At 37.9% G+C, this 22,761-nt stretch overlaps 1 protein-coding gene across 3 annotated transcripts in view; it reads right to left on the bottom strand.

The window, feature by feature from the left end:
* Window positions 1-1,650: 1,650 nt before the first annotated feature.
* LOC308698790 (leukocyte elastase inhibitor-like) overlaps window positions 1,651-22,761 on the bottom strand; it is a 125,884-nt gene continuing 104,773 nt past the window's right edge. The window contains exons 1-7 of one of the 3 annotated variants that reach the window (XM_081379132.1): window positions 6,360-6,439; window positions 5,650-5,843; window positions 5,047-5,175; window positions 4,792-4,909; window positions 4,557-4,678; window positions 2,447-2,635; window positions 1,651-2,260 (exon numbers count right to left, since the gene is read on the bottom strand). In XM_081379132.1, the coding sequence (XP_081235258.1) occupies window positions 1,844-2,260; window positions 2,447-2,635; window positions 4,557-4,678; window positions 4,792-4,909; window positions 5,047-5,175; window positions 5,650-5,814 (1,140 nt within the window). In that variant the 5' untranslated portion in view covers window positions 5,815-5,843; window positions 6,360-6,439 and the 3' untranslated portion in view covers window positions 1,651-1,843. Of the gene's footprint in view, window positions 2,261-2,446; window positions 2,636-4,556; window positions 4,679-4,791; window positions 4,910-5,046; window positions 5,176-5,649; window positions 5,850-6,359; window positions 6,496-22,761 lie in introns of those variants that run through there. The other 2 variants (XM_081379130.1, XM_081379131.1) reach the window with 2 other exon arrangements.

Here is a 22,761-nt window from a genome sequence, read left to right as displayed (position 1 = left end):
CCGATTATAGATAAACATCAACCACGCCTGTTGACATTTCTTTTCTGTGGGAAGGGTATGAAAAGTCCTCACATCCCCTGCACAGCCTGGAACATAACATTTATTTCCATGATCCATACTCGCATGCTTCTTCAGCTGCAGAACTGATTTGGCTGCGCGGTTCCGCCTGGCATTGAACATGGGCTGGCATGCACATTTTTGGAGGCGTACATATTAATGATCCCGACTGTTGCGCCACAGTCGGTGTTATGTGGAGATTCGCCTATTTTACAGGGGTGTTTTTCAAAAACGAGATTTAGATGAGGAGAAAACAATGGTGTTTGAGACTCACTGTAACCTATGTCATGTCCATGTACTGAACTCTTGTCTTGACGCCTGAATTTATTTACAATTAAATAAAAAAAAGTATTATGTGTGTTTCTGGCTCCAAGCTGACGCTAAATTAGGTTGAGATTGTTAATTTGTCTATACCATATAGAATAGATATAAATTTAGGTATGTTGCAAATTAGCGACAACAGGCATTTAGGGTAATTTTTTTTACAAAATGGTAAAATTAATAAAACACATTTTCCCATCTCAGGTATGTAGATTTTATTCATGGCACAAAGTTGTTAGAACTTATAAACTTTAATTGACAAATTAATGAATCTTGACAACAGCAAGAAACAAAACACTCTCCTACTCCCTAACATTGACAGTAGTTTTTATACATTCCATGTTACACTCTGTTTAACTCTTTCCTTTTTTCTCCAGTGCATACATTATATATTCTTATAGTGTTATATCCTAACATGCTATTTTTTGTGTAAATAAAAACATTCTTTTTTTTTTTTGGCTGAAACCATCTAAATACAGCATTATTATATGTAGCCATTATAGCCCAATCCAGCCGTTATGGACGAATGTAGCGAATTCGCTACAAACAGAAATCTACAAAGTACGTAAAAACTATTCGTCACATGAAGTCTATATGAATAACATAGCTATAGAAGCAATCAATAAGCTGGTACATATTTTTTATCTTAGCACAACTTAAATCATTTTTGGGCAATTTCTCCACAATTGCGCCCTTGATATGCGGATTTTGCAAACCAAAATATTAGCTTCTGTGAACCGGATGTAGTTCCCACTCCGACCGCTCCTACGAGAAACCAGTGCGTGCAAAAGGTTCCTAGGTATGTATCGAATGTGCACAAACAGGCATTGGGGGAAAACACACGCTATCTCGCCTGCAGTCTGAATTGAAGGGGTTTGTTACGAATTCGCGACAGTCGGCGTTAAGGGGTTATAACTATGCCAAGATAAATTTAATTTCTGGTGTGGGGGTGGTGTGGCGCAATGGATAAGACACATGCCTTCGGTGTGAGAGCAAGACACTTAACCCCTAGTTGCTCCAGAGGCGTGCGACCTCTGACATATATAGCAATTGTAGGTCGCTTTGGATAAAAGCGTCAGCTAAATGAATAAATGTAAATGTAAATTTCAAATTCTAGGGCACCTTTAAATAGTTCATCCAGTCATCATTTACTCGTCGTCACGATATCCTCACGATTAAATTAAAATCAATCAAATACCAGTTTATTTCCATCTGTTAACGGACACTTTACACAATAAGTTATGTCGAAGAAAAAAAAGGACACAAGATTCTGCCGGATTTCTTTTATTTATAGTTTTTCAGTTGAAGTAATCAACCATTTTGAGTATTCAGAGTTTTGTTTAAAGCAGACATTGCAAGCAAATACATTTTAAATGAAGATACATGCAATATAATCACTGTGTACTGTATTTTAATATGACAGATCACACTGTTGTACAGTCTGCTCTACTCTGAGGTTCAGATTCTATTTTACAGGAGTTGGGGAGATGAAGCGGCTCCAGAAGATGATGCTCTTGGTGGGGTTGTGCCGGATGAAGAAAAGGAAGGGGCGGTCTGCAACGAAACTCTCTGCACATTTATTGCTGAGAAGACGCACCTGGGCATCTCCACCAGTGCCTCCACTTATATCTGTGCCTTCCTCGTTCACCTCCACAGAAGACTTATGCAAGACTTTGGGCAGCTTTAATGGTCCAGGAGTCATGCCAGATAAGTCACACTTATCATTAAACAGATCAGTTGTGCCCAGAGCCTTCAGGACATTCTTTAGGTCATATTTCTCCTGCAGCTTAAAGATGGGTATTTCAACAGTCATCTCTGTAGGAATCATATTTTCCGGCTTAGTCCACTCCTTAAGCTTCTCATAAGTGATGAAGTCTACCAACTTAGAGGAAGGGGAGAAAAATAAGAGACAGACAGGGAGAGACTTTTAATTGTTTCCCATTCCATGTAACACCAAACCTACACAACAATTCAAATTTTCATAGACTTTATCTTAATTATGCAGTTCCAACTGAAGTAAAAGCAGTGAGGGAGGTTCAGTTGCTGTTCATGTGACTGCCTGTTTTACCTGCTGTAGCCCATCGCTCTTGTTTGGGAGTATAATGAGCATGCTCAGATCTTTGATCAGATCTTTGCCCTGCGGCTGCTCATAAGGGATCTCCAGAATCCGAGCTCCAGTGAAAGATTGTTGTTGTGGGATTTTACACAGAGAAAAGGTGTTCGTCTGACTCATCATTTGCCACTTTAGTCCTTTGTCCTGACATTTAAAACACAGACAGATTGGACATTAGTGATACTGATGTGTTATCTGTGATGAAGTCTCACTGAAAGAAGTCTCACTTTCTTTACAAACAATAAGTGTACTTCAAGTTCAATTTTATTAAGTATGAAAATACTTTTTAGTATTCTTTTTAGTGGATAAAATTATACTTTTAAGTACACTTTGTTTAACAGAACACAACTAGTTTACATCTAGTTTTTTTGTTTGTACTTTATAATTATACTACAGTAAACTTATAGATAAAAAAGGTCTACACTCTAAAAATAGTTATATTAAGGTTAAGCAGGAGATAAAAACAGTGCAAATGTTTTGGCTGTCTGCCTTCGTCTTGAAATATACCTTTAAGTATGCTCTAACTCTTTCCCCACCAGTTTTTTTTTTTTATTATTATTTTTTAATGCCAGCCAGCACCAGCATTTTTTTTATAATTTTCACAAAACTTTCATGGCCCCAGAATATTCTATCTTCATTCTCTTTTCCTTTTTCACAAATGTATGACTATTGGAAGTGATACCCTTTGATTACCATATGCAGTTTTAATAAAGTTGAATAAACGTAACCGTCATTTATTCTCTTCAAAGTGTAGCTACACTTGCAGGTGTTGATTATAATTAGGCTAATTTACTGATAGCCCTATTAAATAATAATAACGATAAACCATATTTAAAAAGTATATAATTATCTAACATCTGACTAAAAATGTACCTCAAAACATAAAATGCTAAATGGGGGACATCTAAGTCAGAACGTTGTCTCTCAGTTGCTGAATGTCGCGCAACGTGTCGCGTCTTACAATTCTACGTTGTGACAATGTTGCGAGCACGTAGACAGCGACGTTGCCATAGCAGAAATGCAACGTGCCAGGCAGAGACGTTGCCACAACGTAAATGTGTTTGATCAGAAGTGATCAGAAGTAAAGACATTTATAATGTTACAAAAGATTTCCATTTCAGATAAATGCTGTTCTTTTGAACTTTCTATTCATCAAAGAATCCTGAAAAAAATTATACACAACTTTCAAATGTTTCTTGAGCAGAAAATTCTGATTTCTGAAGGATCATGTGACACTGAAGACTAGAGTAATGATGCTGAAAATACAGCTTTGATCACAGGAATAAATTACATTTTAAATATATATTTAAATATTTAAAAACAGGTATTTTAAATTGTAAAAATATTTCACAATATTACTGTTTGTTTTGCATTTTTAATCAAATAAATACAACCTTGGTAAGCATAAGAGACTTCTTTTAAAACATTAAAAACAATTACTGTTCCCAAACTTTTGAATGGCATTGTATACTTATTTTTAGTTTAAAAGTACTAATAGCACTTTTTTTTTGATAAGGGTTACACCAAGAGAGGCCAGATGAGCTGATAAAAACACTGACACTAATGGCTCGTTTCCACTGAGCAGTACGGTACGGTACGGGACAGGTTTGGGTCTGTTAACCATGATCTGGCTAGCGTTTCCACTGCCAACAGTACCCTTACTTGATAGGCGTGGTGTTTCGATCGACGTCATTTTCGCGCGAAGAAGAACATAGTAAAAACTACAATGGATGACATACAGCAGATCTTGTTCTTGAAAGGGGTCTCGCCCAGGGTGTAATTCAATGTAGAACCGCCACTGGGAAGGGTACCTAAAAAGTGGTACGGTACGGTTCGGCATTTTGGTACCATTCACAACTTTTGATAGTGGAAACGCAAATAAATGCGTACCGTTCCGTACCGTACCGTACCGCTCAGTGGAAACGAGCCATAAAGCAATAAGGCACAAGAGTTAATGCTTTACAGTGATTCGCCACTGGTTGCACAGCGGTTTAGATGTAGATCATCCAGTTTGAGCATTTTACCATTTTTAGCAGACAAAGCTGAATTATCTTGATAAAGTTACCTTGTTGGTGCCAGCACGTGTGAATGACTTGTCCCACTTATCCTTGAAGTGCACTGCGCTGATTAGAACAAGACTCGTGTCCTTAGTCACATCTCCTTTATCCAAAATATTCTCAATTTGATCTAAAATAGAAAGATAAAAACATCCATAAGAAGAGTGAGAAATTATGAGAAAGTGGTCTAGACTGTAGACTATAATCTTATAGTTAAAAAACAAATAAGCAAAATAAAATTACTCCCAGTCTTGTCCTTCACCCAATAGTTGATTAGATCTCTCGCAACTACAGGATTTGTCTTGAAGTCAATATTCCTCAAGCTGGCGAAACACCACTCCTCACACATGTCAAGGAAATCCTAACATCATCAATAGAAAGAGAGGGAACATGGCAGCATGGGATTAAAATAACATCAGTGTTCTAACGCATTACTTTACTGTCATTTTCTGGAAGTAAATTAACTATTTTCTCTGCATGCTTTCTCAACCAACTCACATCATAAAAATCGAGTGTGCTTTCTCCAAACATGCGGTTCACCAGCTTCAGGCTTCTGTTCGACCCTCCTTTGTAGAGCGCCTCATACAGATCGTGGTATATAATTTTGATATTGTCAAAGTGCAGGGTCTTAATAGAAACATAACAGGATATTATTTAATATTGAGTGAAATGTATTCAGAGAATTTGAGACTGAAGTTAGAAGTGTTTTGAAGAAAGCATTGTAAAAATTAACATGTATTTCGCAATGTCGCAGCCATTGATACATTAAAGGGGACATGTCATGCAAAATTCACTTTTACATGATGTTAAACATAAATGTGTCCGAAGTGTTACACAACCACCCTATAATGGTAAAAAGCTACCAACTCCATTGTTATATTTCCCACAAATCATAAACAGTGTCCACTGTGCTACTTTTCCAAGTTTTCACAGCCTCTCACACAGGAAACAACGTTCTAAAAATGCAGCGCTCAAGTTATTCCAAAAACGTGTCTCGACACCTTGTGTGTTCAACTGCCCATGAGTTTTTAGAGCATTCATAAAGCATTCATAAACATGAGATGATTTTTATAGAGAGTTTAGAGCTAGGCTTGAGCTCACCTTATACATCTGTTTGGCAGTTTCACCACCGGCACCCAGAAGGACCAGACCCAATGCAGAGGAGATGCTCAAGGGTGAGAATAACACATTGTCTGTGTTGCCCTTACAGAGCGCTTTTAACAGGTCAATGGAGAATTTTGAGTTTGCCTCAATCACAGGTTCCATCGTTTAAAGCCTAGACTGAAGGAAATTCCCTTGACCAGCACGGAAAACAGTATAAAAGTAGAAGAATGAAAAGAAGTGTAACAAAGTGTACATCCTGTAGAAGCCATGTTTTACCTGATGTGCTCTCCTAATATATGAAGTCAAATGTGGAATTTTTATATAAAATCAAAACAACAGAACAGTTGTTTTAGCAACTCTCTAGCTTTAAAAAAGCACTGATAGGAACCCTCTTTCCCTCTTAATGAAAAGGGTTTTCAGTTTTTATCCTGGTCTAATATGCATATGTGCATTTTACATTCAAACTCTTTAGAAGTTATAGTCACATAATGGAAAAAATGCTGTACAGTGACAATGTTTTCAATAATATACTGCCTTAAATATTTTATTTTTAACAGTTAACCTGTCAAGTCAAACTTAGTGCAGTAACCCCTTTACTGATTAATCTTAAGTCAAATATTTTTGTGAAGTATTTTGCATTGTACATGTATCACTTGTCATTACAAATACTGGTGTAGTTAAAATTCACTAGCTTCTGAAATACTTACTGATAAAGAAAGCGATGATTCGATCTTTCCTTGATACGAGGTGCGTCTTCACAACTGCCCAACTGACACAAGTCTCAGTGCTTCAAGTTGGAGATATATATATATATATAGACACACACACACACACACACACACACACACACACACACACACACACACACACACACACACACACACACAAATCACCCCATTGTCTGCAACTTCTTGTGAAATCAAAATTCAGTATTCCTCTGAAAATTATGAATGTGTAATTTTCCAGTGTTAACCTGTGTAACATCACTCTTTAGATAACCTGAAAGATTGCCTTGAGCTGGCTTGGGCTCAAGATTCCAGTTACATCCAAATACAGCATCGCCCATGGGTGATTACCATTGAACTTTACCCAAGAATCATGAGCACTCACACACAGGCCACTTTTTGAGTCATTTAAAAATTAAAACCAATCATCTCAATGAAAACAAATTACGCAAGATATTTATTTGCAAAGATATAAAGTGCCACAGTAAGAGAAGGCTATATTCATAATCATAATCTATGGCAAAAATACTATTATAAATTAATTAAGTGGATAATACAGCTGCAAAAGTTTGGATATATATATATATATATATATATATATATATATATATATATATATATATATATATATATTCTTGATATACCCCGAAAGAACGGAAGTGAAATGTGACAACATGCCCCATAGGTGGGGTACATTGTAACATGTGTGGGGCACATTGTAACATAACATATGACAGCTTAAAATGTTATCTGATCTGATAAAAAAAAAAAATACAAAACAAACTAAAATATTTTCTAAATAAAATACAATTAAAAAACTTTTTCATATAAAATAATGGCAATTTTTAATAATTAAATATAAACTTATTTTTGAGTTTTGCGACTATGAACGCATGAAAACACAGCTATACAACATAGTTCAAAACAAATAAATAATTAGTAATTTCTGAACATTGACTCTCAGGCTTTATTCACTTTTTCTCACGTTTTCTCAAAAAAATTAATAAAAGTATAGAATATAATAGCATATTTCTAATAGGGGCACATTGTAACGCAGTGTTACAACATGCCCCGCCTGCAACACTGGGATTTAAACCCTGCTAGTGTCTTCTGCTAGTTAGTGAAGCATTAAATAACTATCTCAACTATTAAATAACATCTTGGAGATTAAAATAATATAATTTTTGTCTTATTTTAAATAAACAAACAATAGAGATTAAAAATTAACTTAAGTAAGAAATTTACTTTTGCTATGGTTTAATAAATGTCTATGGATATCTTCAAAAAAAAAAAAAATTTGGCGGATTTTTTTTTCTATATAGTGTTGATATGGCAACTAGTAAATACACAAAGTTTCGTCATCCAAGCATGTGCGGAAGTATTTAAAACAAGCGTGTTACAACTAGCCCCGTGTTACGTTGTGCCCCGCGCTCTCCTACATCTTAAAGACGCTCATTTTAAATGTCTATTTACATCTGACAGGAAAATCTTGAAATATCACAACATGAAATAGACATCTGAGTGATGAATGTGTGCTATTATGTAGAACAAATCTAAAAATCTATAAACAACCTCAACATGTAAATGTAGTGTTGAGTTCATAAATCACAGAGGTGATGTGAATCTCGTCTGGGTGTTACAGGGACAGATGAACAGAAGTGTGTTTATCTGGTGGGGAGTGGGGAGTCCCCACCAGATAAACACACTAGGCCTGAGGGACGAAACGAGAGTTAAATTCTACACAAAAAAAGAGGAAATCAAAGCAGTTAGCCACTTTTGCTTGTGGATGAAAATGTTTGGATATATATATAAAAAAAAATTAACAACATATTCAAGAGATGACAATTTTGGGATTTCGTAATAAAAATAAATAATATCATTAAGGATAAAACGGTGGGTCACATTAGGGTTAAATCTAAAAACTTAAATCAACCCTAAATGTATTCACAAAATAAATGGGCAGCAATTTCTTCAAAAAGACCACAAAATGAGCAAGTTTAATCAATATCAAGATATTTACAGATGAATTAAACGTCGTTCAAATATTTTAAGTTGTTGCGCATGTGATAATGCGTCGTAGGTCACATGATAACGTCAAAATGGCAGATGTCCGGTTCGCATTCCTATGTTGAGTCCCAATTTGGATACTATCCGTCCTAAATAGTATGCGAAACTAGAATTAGTACGTCCCAAATCGTAGCATGTTGAAATGAGTATTCCAAAGATACCCGGATGGTCTACTATTTCCGGTTAGAATTCGAAGTGCAGATCAATGCACACTCTAAGGCCATGTGTCCACCAAAGCGTTTTTACTCGCGGCTGGCGTGTTTTTTCAATTGTTTTCAATGGGAGCGCCGCGTTTTTAAAACGCCATGAGCGTAAACGGCTAATATTGCCCACAACCCATTGCGTGCGGGAGGGAGGAGTTTTGCGGTGATGATGGTGATGTAAACCCTTTCTTTTACTGTCTATGTGTAAACCTGGCAGTCGGATGCAGCAACGGAGATGCGCCCTCAGTTTTTAAGTGTAAGAATTCAAATGTTTAACCCTAATTAAAGTTATATTTTATTGTATCGTATTAATGGGTTTATGTTCTGCCAAAAAAGTACAGTGTTTATCTTGTAGGGTCCGATAAAGATACTGAGCGCCTCATTGCAGGCTACAAACAATACATAAAAAGGCTCTAGTACAGTGTCATGCAAGTGTCTTTTTTATGTATTTCTTCTTATGTTTCTATCTGACATATTTGTAGTAATACTGTGGCTGTACATATGTTAACTTTATCAGTCCAACCAAAGAAACATGGTTACTACACTTTTACTATAGTAAAAGCATGGTTCATTTTCATCGGGGTATTTTTAAGTATTATACATAAGTATAAGATTAAGTATAAAATACGTTAAACAATAGTTACACTGTAAACTTTAAATATTTTAACTCAGAAAATAAGTAGCGCTAGCTTTAGTAACACACATTTGCACATGAACGTCAGAACCAGCCGCCTCACAAACGACCTGCGTTTGGTTGATCTACGACGACGCCCTGCTTCACTCCTCAATTTGGTAAACACATTGTAAATGTATTGTGGAAAAAAAGATGGGAATAGTAAATAAAATTATATTGGATAAGAATGAATGAAATGTTAAATGTTTTGTTAACAGTCGCGGTGTACGTAACTAGGCAACCACGTTCAAGTTCACGTTGCATGACGTCGTTAAGAAGAGATTTATCTATCTTAGGCAGAATTTTATTAACAAAAGTAGAAGGTTTATCCAGATTCATTTTTCCTGGGCTGTCTTTATTTGTTCAAGATTCTACTGGTTAAAGAAATTAATAGATTATTAGTTGATTTTTGCTGGAAAAATAAGCACCACCATCTTAAAAAAACTTTATTAGCTGGAAAGAAATCTGAAGGAGGTTTTGAAATGCTGGATTATGTAGACATGAACAATACTTTTAAGATTAATTGGATCAAAAGGTGTGTTATTGATACTGATTCAATTTGGTCCTTTATTCCACATAATATTTTTAAGAGGGTCGGTGGTCTTAAATTTCTTTTAACTTGCAATTTTGTACCATCTAAATTACCTATAAAACTGTCTAAATTCCATGAGCAAGCACTCTTGGCCTGGAAATTGTGCTTTGTGCATAATTTTTCTCCTCACAGAATGAAAATATGGAATAACGAATTGATTACAGTTAAAGGAAAGAGTTTATTTTTTGAGAAATGGTTGGATCACGGGTTAATGTATTTAAGTGATTTATTTGATTCATCTTTAAAAATTCACTCTTATGATTCTTTTTTGTCCAAATTCAATTTTCCTATAAAATTTAAAGAATTTTCTGTAGTAATTAAAGCGATTCCCTCTGGACTTATTAATTTAATGTGCAGCCACCTGACTTATTATAAAGTTGAAAATAAAGATTATGATCTCTTTATAAATGGTAAATATATTTTTGATAAAAAATGTACTAATAAAGATATAAGACAAGTATTTAATGAACAAAAGAGAGTTACTCCAAGAGGGAAATTTTATTGGAATTCTATTTTAAGAGATGTTAATTGGAGAAAAGCATGGCTGCTCCCTTACAAATTTTGTATTTCTAACAAAGTGAGAGAAATTCACCTGAAGATCTTACACAAAATATATCCAACTAATATGTGGCTCTCTAATTTTATGGAAATTGGGAAAGAATGTTCCTTTTGTAACAACTGTGAGGAGACTTTAAATCATCTCTTTGTTGATTGCCAGAGTGTAAAGTCATTTTGGAAAGATTGTTTTTTTACTTTTTCAGTTAAAATTAAGCTAATGATAACACTGAATGTGAGGGAAATTATTTGCTATTTTGAGAATGATGATAAAAATATTCACAATTTTGTAAATTTTATCATCTTGAATGGCAAATTTTTCATTCATAAATGTAGATTGTCAAAATCTCCTCCTTTATACAAGGTTTTCTGTAACGAACTCACTCTGTTAATGAAGTCTCTTAAAATTGTTAAAAATTCAAAAGCTATGTCTATTGTAAGGTATTATGAATCTGTATTTGGCGTCTTATGAATGTCTCTTTTTCTTTATTTTTATTTTATTTTATCATCCTTGGAGTTTATGTTACTCATGCCTGTTTTTTTTTTCTGTAATGTTAATTACATGTTCTAATAAAAAAAAAAAAAAAAAAAAAAAAAAAAAAACGTTGCATGACGTCATCGAAGTATGTCCCAGAACGTGCATACTTTTTTGCTACACACTCAAAAGTATGTACTTTTTCATCACAAAAAAAGTACATACTTTTAGGTCGTAGTATAAGTAGGCGAATTGGGACTCAGTGATACTCAACGAGATCTGGCTATAAAGTACCTACTCTTTTAGCGCTCGTTAAGAAAGTACTTATTGAAATTAAGTACCTACTCATTGAGTATGCGGTTTCGAACGCAGCCAATGTTTATTTGACCACCAATACCACACTACAAAAAGAATCGTGTAAAATCCAGTAAACCCTGAGATTATTACTTGTGACATTAGAACAAAATATGTGGATATAAAAACATGTATGTAGGCTATACAACTAAATTAACGATCTCTTAAATATTTTCTGATTGAGTACATTGAGTTTTGTGGACATTTTATAAAACATCGACCTTTTTATTTTTATCAAAATGGTTTATGTCTGCTAAAGGCTCATTTTTTAAATGTAAACTAATTTAAAGGCCGTGTTGCAGGGTTAATTTTTCAACGAATTTGTGCAATTTACTTTTTGGTAATAAACATTTAAACTGTTATCCATTATATTCTATGTTGTTGGGTATCACAAAGCGGAATATAATACGAAAAAGTAGGTACTCTTACAGCGGTTTGCAACGATTCTCCTTTCCCCCACAATGCATTGCATTACGTCACGTTGGGGAGAGAATTTACCAAAGCCCGCCTTGAGAGCACTGAGAGTGACTAGAGAGACGAGTAGCAGACGAGTGTATTCAGATAGAGCAGATTATACATAAATACATAGATATAGATAGATATATAGACTAGATATATAGATAGACAGACAGATAAATAGATAGATATAGATAGGCTAGAGAGATAGGCAGAAAGCCAGATAGCATAACGTTAGCATAGATAGCTAGCAGCTAGATAGATAAATATATAGGTAGATTGACAATGGTGAACTACTGTGTTTGTGCTGGGTGTAAAAACTCTGGATGCTGAGTGAGGCACGTCACATCTGGTCGCGGGGTGAGCTCCTCGACCAGCGACCAAAACCCACTCGCTTCCCTACAGCACAAGCTTTCTAACGCAGTTTCCATGGGACGGCACCGCGCCGCCCACACAAGCACCTGCCAAACACAGCGACAGACACGCGGCGGCTACGTTCGCAACAACATTTTCACCGGAGGAAGAGATAAACGCTTAGAAATGCCAATATAGCTAGCCTGATGCCTTCTATTTCTAGATGACAAAGACAAAGTTTACCAATATACGACACTATGACAAAGGTTACCAGTACTTATCTGAACTAACGTCATGATCACTGCCACTAGATATAAAGAAAACGTTGATTTTTCACTCTGTGCTATTCTATGTCAGTAAAAAATAAAATTAGAAAAATGAGTCGTTATTGTGTACTGCTGCTCGTAGACTAGCTCCAGTGCTCATTGCTGCGTTGCTAAATGATAGAAACTCACCAGGACATTTCACCAACTCTCCACTCATTCTCCTCAGACCATGCATTTAATTATTAAGTATACGACATTGTGGTGCCGTTTAATTGCGTTCAACTGCGTAAATACGATCTATACGAGATGACTTGAACGCACCATAATGCTCGGCTGAGGCTACCTTTCCTCCACTTCTCCCCAATGTGACGTCATCACCGAATTGCGTAATAAAAAAACGTTATTACCAAAAACGTAAAAAAATGGTCTATAAGGCCATTTTTGGGCCATTTTAAAAATTATATACATATCGTGAGTGATTTATGTACCCATTAATCGACAGTGGTGGTTAACCTGCAACATGGGCTTTAAGCCGCACAAACTAGGTGCGGTGCGGTGAGAAGTACTCTCGGCCAGATCACCTCTGCACTAGTGGCCTGATCCCCTCCCCCCGAATACCGGGTACCTGTTCACTTTTCCTGGACTTTTCCAACCGCGCTTTCTTCGTTTTCTTCGTCGACTCTGCCATGATTCACGTCTGAAATGCGTGCTATACTGTCTTCCATAGAGTCTGCTTCATAGACATCATATATAGCTAGACGCCCTATTGGCCGCTGGGCGCAAGAAATGCGGCCGCCATCTTAAACCGGTCATACTCCTATTTGCGTTGCATAGCAGCAGTAGACGCCAGAGCACTGTGCAGCATATTCCTGCTCAAATCGGCGGACCATCGCTCGGGGATTACTTTTCACAAGTTAGATTTAACATTACCGTACTATTGGTTGTATTTTGTGAATAAAACATGCAATGTGTCCTGTATCATAGCTACATGTATCACCTTTGCCGCAAAAAAACCCGCGTGAAAATCGGTTCGGTATTCAGTGAGATATGATTAATTAAATGTGCTGACACCTGCCAAACAGATTACACTGAGCGGAGCGGTTGACCGGTTTAAGATGGCGGCCCCACGGCTCGTCCGTGCCAATAGGCAGTAGCGGTCGATAGGGCGTCTACCTATATGATGTCTATGGTCTGCTTCATATGTTGTTGATGTGCCGTAAAGCAAGTCGTGATTCTCGCGAGATTTGGCGGGGGTGCCACCTCACAAACTTGCATACCCCCCAGCTTTGCTATTGCGATGATTAGCCCTACTACAAGTTTGTTTACCATTGAAATGACTTCAAAGGTGTTATATTAAAGGGGTCATGACATGTTTTTTTCTAGGGGTGTAATGGTACACGTATTTGTATTGAACTGTATTAAACAAACCGAACGGTTGGACCATTTTTCCTGCCGACCAAAATTTAGTTATTTCAAATGTAGGCGCGTGGCAAGCTCATACGAGACGCTGACGTGACCACAATATTGCCCAACATCAAATGGCAAATGTAATGAAAGCGGAACAGAACTGCGCTACTCGTTATTTTGTGCTTCACGGGCCATTTATCAGTTTGGACCAATGCAGCGCGAGCCGATCTTGATCAAGCGACACTGTTTACTAACACTACACAGCGCTAAGAGATGCAGTAAAGAACGCATAATTCGCTACTGAAGTAATAACATCGCTGCAAGATCTAGTGAGAAGCATTCACATTTCTCCGTTATTAACGGATCAAACAGCGCTGACGTGGAAACCAGGAAGAAACATTGTAGGCCTACTTTCAAGTAATGTTACGTCGGTTTTATTTTGACATTATGAATAAAATTGATGCCCTCAAATGTTAATCTGAAATAAAACCTGTTTATAACTACTACAATATTACATTTCATTTTTTATAAGGAGCTGTTTTTGTTTTATATGCAAGTATAGCTTCATCATTGCTCAAAGTAAAAAAAAATTATCATACTTTATGATGTTAGTTTTAATAAAAATTTTTTTTAAATGTAAATCAAGGACATTTCTCTGGCATTTCTTTCTTTTTGCTGTATCGAAAACGTACCGAACTGTGGCACCAGTGTATCGTATCATACCGAACCGTGAATTTTGTGAACCGTTACACCCCTAGTTTTTTCTTTTCTTTTATTATGTTCCCTTAGGTGCAATTATAGAATTACTATAGTTTTTTGGACAAAAAACTTTTAAAATTGAGTGATCTATAACCTTTTCCCACCCTGTTTCTCATCCTCTTATTCAAACAGTCTGTTTAGGGGGTGTTTCCCCTTTAACAGTTCAATGTTAATGCCCACTGTTATGATTGGCTAACGTCAGTGCCTTTGCATCAATTGTTAACGCCCCCTTGTCAAAACTTGTGGATTTTGCGGAGCTGTGTTTACCGTTACCATAGTAACGGGTGATGTGTGCGAGGCGATGGCGATTGCAATGATGTTTGAGTCGGAATCAGAGGAAAATGAACCATCAACACAACAACTAAGAATGGATCATCCCTTGTCCACATAGAAAGTGTGAAACTATTTTGACAGTTTGACAGCCTACATCTTTTAATAGCTTACGGGGCATGAACATGACGGTCATGAAAACAATAAGTAGGCTAAACTAAGTAAAAACACAGTGATTATTCATAATGAATTAAACTGCAATTAACGTTTTTAAAAAGTTTTAAGTTTTAAATAGCCTACATTAGGCCTACTTACAGTTTGCGTCGTCGTTGTTGAGCCCAGAATAGTCCTCACGGCCTTATCTTATAAAAAAGTTTTCTGGCAAAGCCAGCATCACACTGCGATTGTTCTCAACACTCACTCATCCTTGAAATGTGGAGAACACACACTTAAATTAACATTGCCGTGACTGGGACGTCCGCAAAAAATAAACTGCATCCATCTTCCCCTGACGTCTGGATCTTTCAGCAGCGTATATTATTCAAACATGTTGTTTGTCCACAGCCAGGAACAGCACATCTGCGTGACGCTGCATGTCGACTGAACACATGTGAAGCGTGTGAGTCGTGACAGATGCGATGATGAAATGAGGCGCAGATGTCTTGCGCTTGAAGTGTAGTTGTCTACGCTGGAGGCGGTCATATGCAAACTACTGGTACGTCACTTCGTACCGTGACGTCACTTCTTACCATGGATCCAGAACGAGCTGTATTTAGAGCTGATTAAATAAATGATTTGTTTATAATGGGGAGGACGTCTTAAGCTATGAAACTTGCAGGACGTTTTAATGGTACAAAGACCTCTTATATACCAAAAGATCAAGGCAAATTTGGTTTCTCATGTCATGACCCCTTTAAGGTACAAATATTACATAGTGTGCCTTATTTAATATTACAAAATGTGCCTTGAACGGTGCATGTCCACTACAGCGGCAAATCTCTATATGGGGAGGATGCAGACTTGGAGCCGGTAGAGGCAAAAACGGCCCAGGCAGTTTTACGCCCCTTTTGTTCCTGATGCATCCAGTAGGAGGATATACTGTGAAATAACATCATTAAATCGATGCTCTTTCACATTAATAACAATCCCGTCCATAGACTTTGACCAATTATGTGTTTTTTTGTTAATTTAAACGTTACAGTGTAGATCTGCACTACGGATTAAAATATCTGTAGATATTCAGTTGAGCTTCACTCAGCAGCCTACAGATTTGTTTTTGTGAATTAAAAAATTAATACACATAGTTGGAATATATGATCTACTGTAGAATAGTTATATTCACCGTATAGGTTATACATGAGACTGAGTGAAATTTGTTGTGAATTTATATAAAGTGGCATTTAGATATTAACCATTTAGCCTATTACAATCATTGGGATCCTCAATTAAATATGTACTATATTCTCTATTGGTCGTCATACAGCTACAAAACAGTGTCCTAAATAGCATTTTATGAACACAAACACAATTTATCCATTTCTAAAATTCCAAGGGCCATTTAGAAGAAAGAGACAATATTGTTGTTCACAAAAAAAGTTTATAAATAATAAATGTTGCATTAACAACGATAACTTTAGCCGATTATTTAAAGGGATACTTCAGGATTTAGCATTAAGATTTGTATCAGTAGAAAACCTGTAGTATTTTCAAATTACCGTGCTTCCCTCCCTCATATCCCCCTGAGACGAGAGATTTATGTATGTTTGGTCTGTAAAAAATCCTCCGATGACGCAACAATTGTCATTTTGCGTCATTGGAGGCTGTTTTGGCCAGAGGCTAAAAACTACAGCCAGTAGAAGGCGCTGTATAAGCAGCCAAGTCTATTACTTTAAGCAGCTGATGGCTGCTGGACGGTGCTTGTTAATGGACGCGCTCGCTTGGGTTGTTATTCAATGCAATGTCCACACCAAGTTTATATGCTTACATTGTAGATTTTATTTTACCGTGACTGGTCCTCATTTCTAGTAAGCAAGAGTCCAACAAACAGTCAATAAATCCACTATTCCAAGTTCTTCACCAGTACAGATTTCCTACTGTGCAGCATGGCATATCATAACTCAGTGTAGCATAGCTTAGCGGTAAAAAAACTGTGTGCACCTTCCCTCCAGCAACACATGTCACATGAAGGAAGGTTCCTACCTATATTCAGCAACCAATTACCCAAACAGTGACCCCTACTGGACACAAGGTTTAAAGCAAAGACAAAATGGCTCTTACATACCGGCCCCTAATTGGGATGAATCAAACATACCAATTCCCAACACATAACAAAGAGCCATACATATATACAAATAGGGAGCACAATAAACACACATGCTGCTTACACAAAAAAAAACCTTAGCCCATAGACTCATGTAAAAAACAAAGCTTCGCTATAGGCCTGTCTATAACATTGGCTTAGTTTGTAAACGCACAGAGCGAACCAGCCCCTTTTTGTCAGGGAATGTTTCCAAAACTCTTCCGAGTGGCCAGGAGCCTCGAGGCGCCGTTGGATCCATAATGGCCACAATGTCTCCAGGCTTGAGGCTATTCTTAGTTTTATTTCACTTCTGCCTCCCCTGCAGCAAGGGTAGGTATTCTCTCACCCATCTCTTCCAAAAGAGATCTGAAATATATTGGACCTGTCTCCACCTTCTTTTTATGTACAAATCATGTACATCAAACAATCCAGGAGATAATGTCAGTTTTCCTTTCAGCAACAGGATATGATTAGGAGTTAGAGCTTCAAGATCCATTGGATCATCAGACAATTTGGTGATTGGTCGATCATTCAAGATGGCCTCAGCTTCACAGAAGACTGTATGGAACCCATCATCATCAAGCATCTGCGGATGACACGTTCCCAAACCCCACCATAATGGGATGCAGCAGGAGGATTGAAACTCTACTTAATGCCCTTCTGGCATAAGAATCCTTGAATGTTAGCCTGATTCAATGATGAAAGTGCCTCCCTAAGTTCTCTCTTTGCCCCTATGAAATTTGTACCATTATCTGATAGAAGATGCTCCACTTGGCCTCTTCTACTGATAAATCGGCGCAGAGCATTAATACAGGCATCTGTGTCAAGAGAAGTGGCCAATTCAAGATGAACTGCTCTGCTGGCAAGGCAGGTAAAGATGACACCATAGCGCTTCGCTGTGCCTTTTCCCTTCTTTACCACTATTGGTCCAAAATAGTCAACACCCGTGTTGGTAAATGGCGGATGGTCTGGCAGAATCCTCTCCTTGGGCAGGTCAGCCATCTTCTGTCCCATCATCCGACCATTATATCTTTTACAGAAACAACATTCTGCTATGATCTTTCTCACAGCTGAGGTGGCACCTGTGATCCAATACCTCCTTCTTAATGTAGACAACATGTGGTTGCACCCACTTTGGCCAAGCTGTTGATGTAAATCCTTCAGTATGAGGGCAGCCACATGCTGATCTTTAGTGAGGAGTAATGGATATTTTGTGTCTTCTGGCAAAGAGCCTTGTGTCAACCGCCCTCCGACTCTCAAAAGCCCATCATCCAACCATGGGTCCAGCTTATAGATGGTACTCTGTTTGCTTACTATATCCTTTCCTGAAGACAAAGCAGCAATCTCCTCAGTGAATCTTTGCTGTTGGCAATAGCAGATTATAGCCAGCTCAGCTTCCAAAAGATCTGCTGACAAAGGTTACTAAAGGTTACTAGGTAACTAACCGAGTCTCTTGCACCAAGACACTCTGCTTGTTGGCTTCAGCAATATCTGACTCCATCCTCTTGCAAGTTCTTCTCAACAATAATATCCTTTTCAACCGAAGCAACCAGGCAACTGCTACTCGAAGTTTTCTCCAATCTGAAAAGTAAGTCATCAGCCAATCTGTACCCTTCAGTGAACCTTGAGTATTTACCACATTTACAACGGCTTCTTTCTTGACCTCGAGGTCGTCAACCCCTACTGCAGTGTGCACAAGATTTTTGGGCCAATCCTCTTCTGGTTTGCACAGAAACTTAGGGCCTTCTATCCATCTGTTTTTCTTAATAAAATCTCCAGCCCTCATTTCTCTGGATGCATCATCAGCTTGATTCTCCTTTGAGCCAACATATCGCCACTGTGATGTCTTTGTGCCTTCCCTAATAATGGAGACTCTGTTTGCAACAAAGGTATGAAAACGCTTGTCCTCATTCATGACATACTTAAGCACAGATGGGCTGTCTGTCCAAAAGACAGATTCTTGTAACTGAAGCCTCAGCTCTTTCTTTAACATCATGTCAACACGAACAGCAAGTACAGCAGCTGTTAACTCCAAACGTTAAATAGTGATGACCTTTATAGGTGTTACTCTGGCCTTGCCCATGAGGAAGGCAACATGAATATAACCATTGCTATTCTGGATTCTAAGGTAAGTGACTGTGCCATACCTTTGTTCGCTTGCATCTGAAAATGATGAAGCTGAGCATGTATGCAAGACCGACAGCTTATGGGCTTAACACATCTCTCAACCTTGAACTCAGACAGTGCATTCAGCTCCTTCAACCACCTTGTCCAGTCACGTAAAATGTCGTAGGGCACAGTCTCATCCCATCAGAAATTCCTCAGACATACCTCCTGTAGCATGATCTTAGCAGGTAGCACAACTGGTGCCAAAAACCCAAGTGGATCGTAGATTGAGCTGGAAACTGACAACATCCTCGACCTCTATTTTGAACTTAAATGAGTCAGTTTCTGCACACCACAGCAATCCAAGTGCTCTCTCAACAGGCAGGCTGTCCCTGTCCAAATCCAAAAAATAAATAAAACTTGCATCACAAGGTGTAATTGTGATTGTCAAAACATTTGGTAACTAAACTGAATTTTATTAAGTTTAGTGACAACATGTTACAATGATTACATGGTACAATGACTGGTAGGCTACTGTTTGTATTGCTTAACACAAATTTAATGATTGCAATTCAATACTTGGGATTTGATTTAAATCTTGATTCAATATTGACTAATTTTGGATTAGGAAGGCTACAGTAGATAGCCCACATGTTATTTTTTTCTCATGAAAAAAAATCTCGCATAATGCTATGTAACCATATAGAGCCCTATCAGCTGGTATTATTAAAGGTTACAAATAACTAATTAAATCAAACATAATGTGGTTTTCATTATAATAACAATTATGCAATGACACAAGTAAAAATATAATAAATATGTAAAAAAGTGCAGTGCACATATTCAGCAAAATACTCCTCTTTATCTATTTGTTTTAGTAATCTAACATGCTGCTGGTCATTAAATGGTTTAAATGTAACGTTCTGTGACACAATTGTTCTCCTGTTTCATATCAAAAGTAACCTGCTCTGTCTTGTTTGACGGTCTTCGTGTCTTCTTTGCTCCGCGATTTTTCTCTGTGTGAGAAAACGGATGTGTGGCGTGAGCGTGTGAAGAGTCTCGCGCTGAATGCGTCGAGTTGGCAGCTCTGCTTTTAGAAGCCGGATGGATCTGGATAGATCGGCGGCGGCCATAGACTGTAGGCGGCGGCGTTCCTCCTTCCACCATGCTGCTTCTCCATGTGAGGACTGTTTACATTATATATGCAGTGTTTGTTTAAGCGGTTGATGGAAAATAAGCTATAATGCGCGTTCTAAAAATCTAAATTCGTATTATTATTTTTCATGGTATTTTGAAGTGCCCGCGATAACAATATCGTGCATATTCATTACCGCGATTTATCGCATTACCAAATACCGGCACATGTCTAATCTACACACAGAAATCCTGTTAACAACTGCAGCACAGTCTTCAGCCTCAACGCTGCCTGCATGCAAAGGACCATTGATGACCCGACCTAATGCTGTTCTTGTGGCATAAGGACCATCCCCATGGCTGTTTATGACTTCCCAAGGTTCCAACATCTTAGGAGCATTGTTTCCAATCAACAATTCAACGTTAGCCATTATACGGGGAACTTTAACCTTTGCCAGGTAAGGCCACTTAGACAAATCTCCTTTAGACACAATGTTGTCAGAACTAACAGGCATTTGTTTCTGTGTGAGCGTTTGTGGAAGCTGATAGAAGATGTTACCATCAATTGCAGACACTTCCAAACCTGAGAGTGCGTATGCTGATACAACTCTTTCCTGACCCATGGTTTGCAACAGAAACTGAGTTCCTCTACCAGAAAGATTAAGCCATTGCATAAGACTTTCAGTACAAAAAGTCGCAGAACTGCCAGGATCCAGGAATGCATACGTCTGTATTATCTGATCTCCTTTACTGGCTTTAACTTGAACTGGTAAGATAGAAAGCAGACAGTGATCTTTTCCAGCCCCTGTATGACCACATGTTTCGCCAGATCCTACAAACTTACATGCCTCTGCCTCCTCTGAATTAGCAGTATTTCTTTCAACATGAAGCACAGTGGGATGGTGCCGATTACATATCCTACAAGTCAACCGCTTGCCACAATTACGACTCATGTGCCCAGCACTTAAGCAACCAAAACAAAGCTCTTTCTCCTTTAGAAAGTCCATCTTTTCCCTTTGCTTCTTCCTTTTGAATTGTTGACAATACTCCAATACATGATGCTTAGCACACCACACACATCCCTGGAATCCCTTTAGGTGGCCCATTATTTGGTGGCAATTCTGTCCTCCCATTCTTATAGGTTTCCCAAGATTCCATTAGTGCAACGTTAGTGGCAAAGATGTTTCCTTTAACTTTGTCTTCTGGACATAGCCTTGATCGATTAACAGGTCTCGTGATAGTTGGCAAATCCCTAATATCACCAAACAAGGGATCCATCAGGATGCCAACCTGTCTTTCAATAAATTTCACAAGATCTTTGAACAAAGCTCTACATTGAGTAGTTTCCAGAATGTTATGTGCGACAGTTCTCCACCGCTCTCTGAGCTTGAAAGGCAATTTACACATAATAGCTCTCATGTTACTTGGCATATCTAACTCCTGAAGGTATTGCAATTCCTCAGTAACGTTGCAACAACCACGCAGAAAAAGAGCATACGATTGCAAAGCATTAACATTCTCCCCTTTTATTGAGGGCCAAGACAAGGCTCTTTCCAGATAAGCAGTGGCAATCTTGTACTTATTGCCAAAATGTTCCTGCAATAGCTGTTTTGCCTTAACATAGCCAAGGTCAGGGGTCATGTGTAGGCAACTTCGTACCAACTCTTTTGGCTGCCCCCTAGTGAACTGTTCCAAGTAATATAAACAATCACTACAGCTGGTCTTTTTCTCCACTCCCTTTTCAAATGCTCTGATAAACGAAACATACTGAAAAGGATCTCCGTCAAATAAAGGTATATCTCTGGCTGGTAAAGATGAACAACGTTGCCCGAAGGGGCTGTGGCACCTATTGTATCCATTAGTTTTGTATTATTAGGGGCCAAGCCCCGAAGGGGATAGCCCCTATTGTATCTGTTAGTAGTTTTTAGGGGCCAAGCCCCGAAGGGGATAGCCCCTATTGTATCTGTTAGTTTTCTTCTTATTATTATTATTCCGTAAATGGAAGTCTATGGCAGCCCTATGAACCGTACATAGGAAAATGATGAAATTTGGCACACTTGTATTGATGACTATGAATAGTACATGTAGCAATTTTTGTGTCTCTAGGACTAACTCTATAGCGCCACCACCAGTTCAAAAATTCAACATTGAAATGGTTATAACTTTTGAACCCTTTGATCCACAGAAATGAGACATAGTACACCTGATTGCTCTCATCATGCTGATCACAACCAATACCTTACATTAAGACTCCGCCCAGTACAGTAGTGGCCATTTTGAAAAGTACAGTATTGAGTTTTTTTCGCTACTCCTCCTTCAAATTTTTGTCCAATTTTAAATGTGGTATCTATGGATTCCTTGCATCATGCCAAATCCGTAGATGCCAATTTTGTCAAGATCGGATGTACCACGTG

This window comes from Scardinius erythrophthalmus (assembly GCF_964197995.2).
Source record: "Scardinius erythrophthalmus genome assembly, chromosome: 11".
In the NCBI taxonomy this organism is placed as follows: Eukaryota; Metazoa; Chordata; class Actinopteri; order Cypriniformes; family Leuciscidae; genus Scardinius; species Scardinius erythrophthalmus.
Note: the sequence above shows the minus strand (reverse complement) of the source record. Positions and strands in the feature narration are given on the sequence as shown.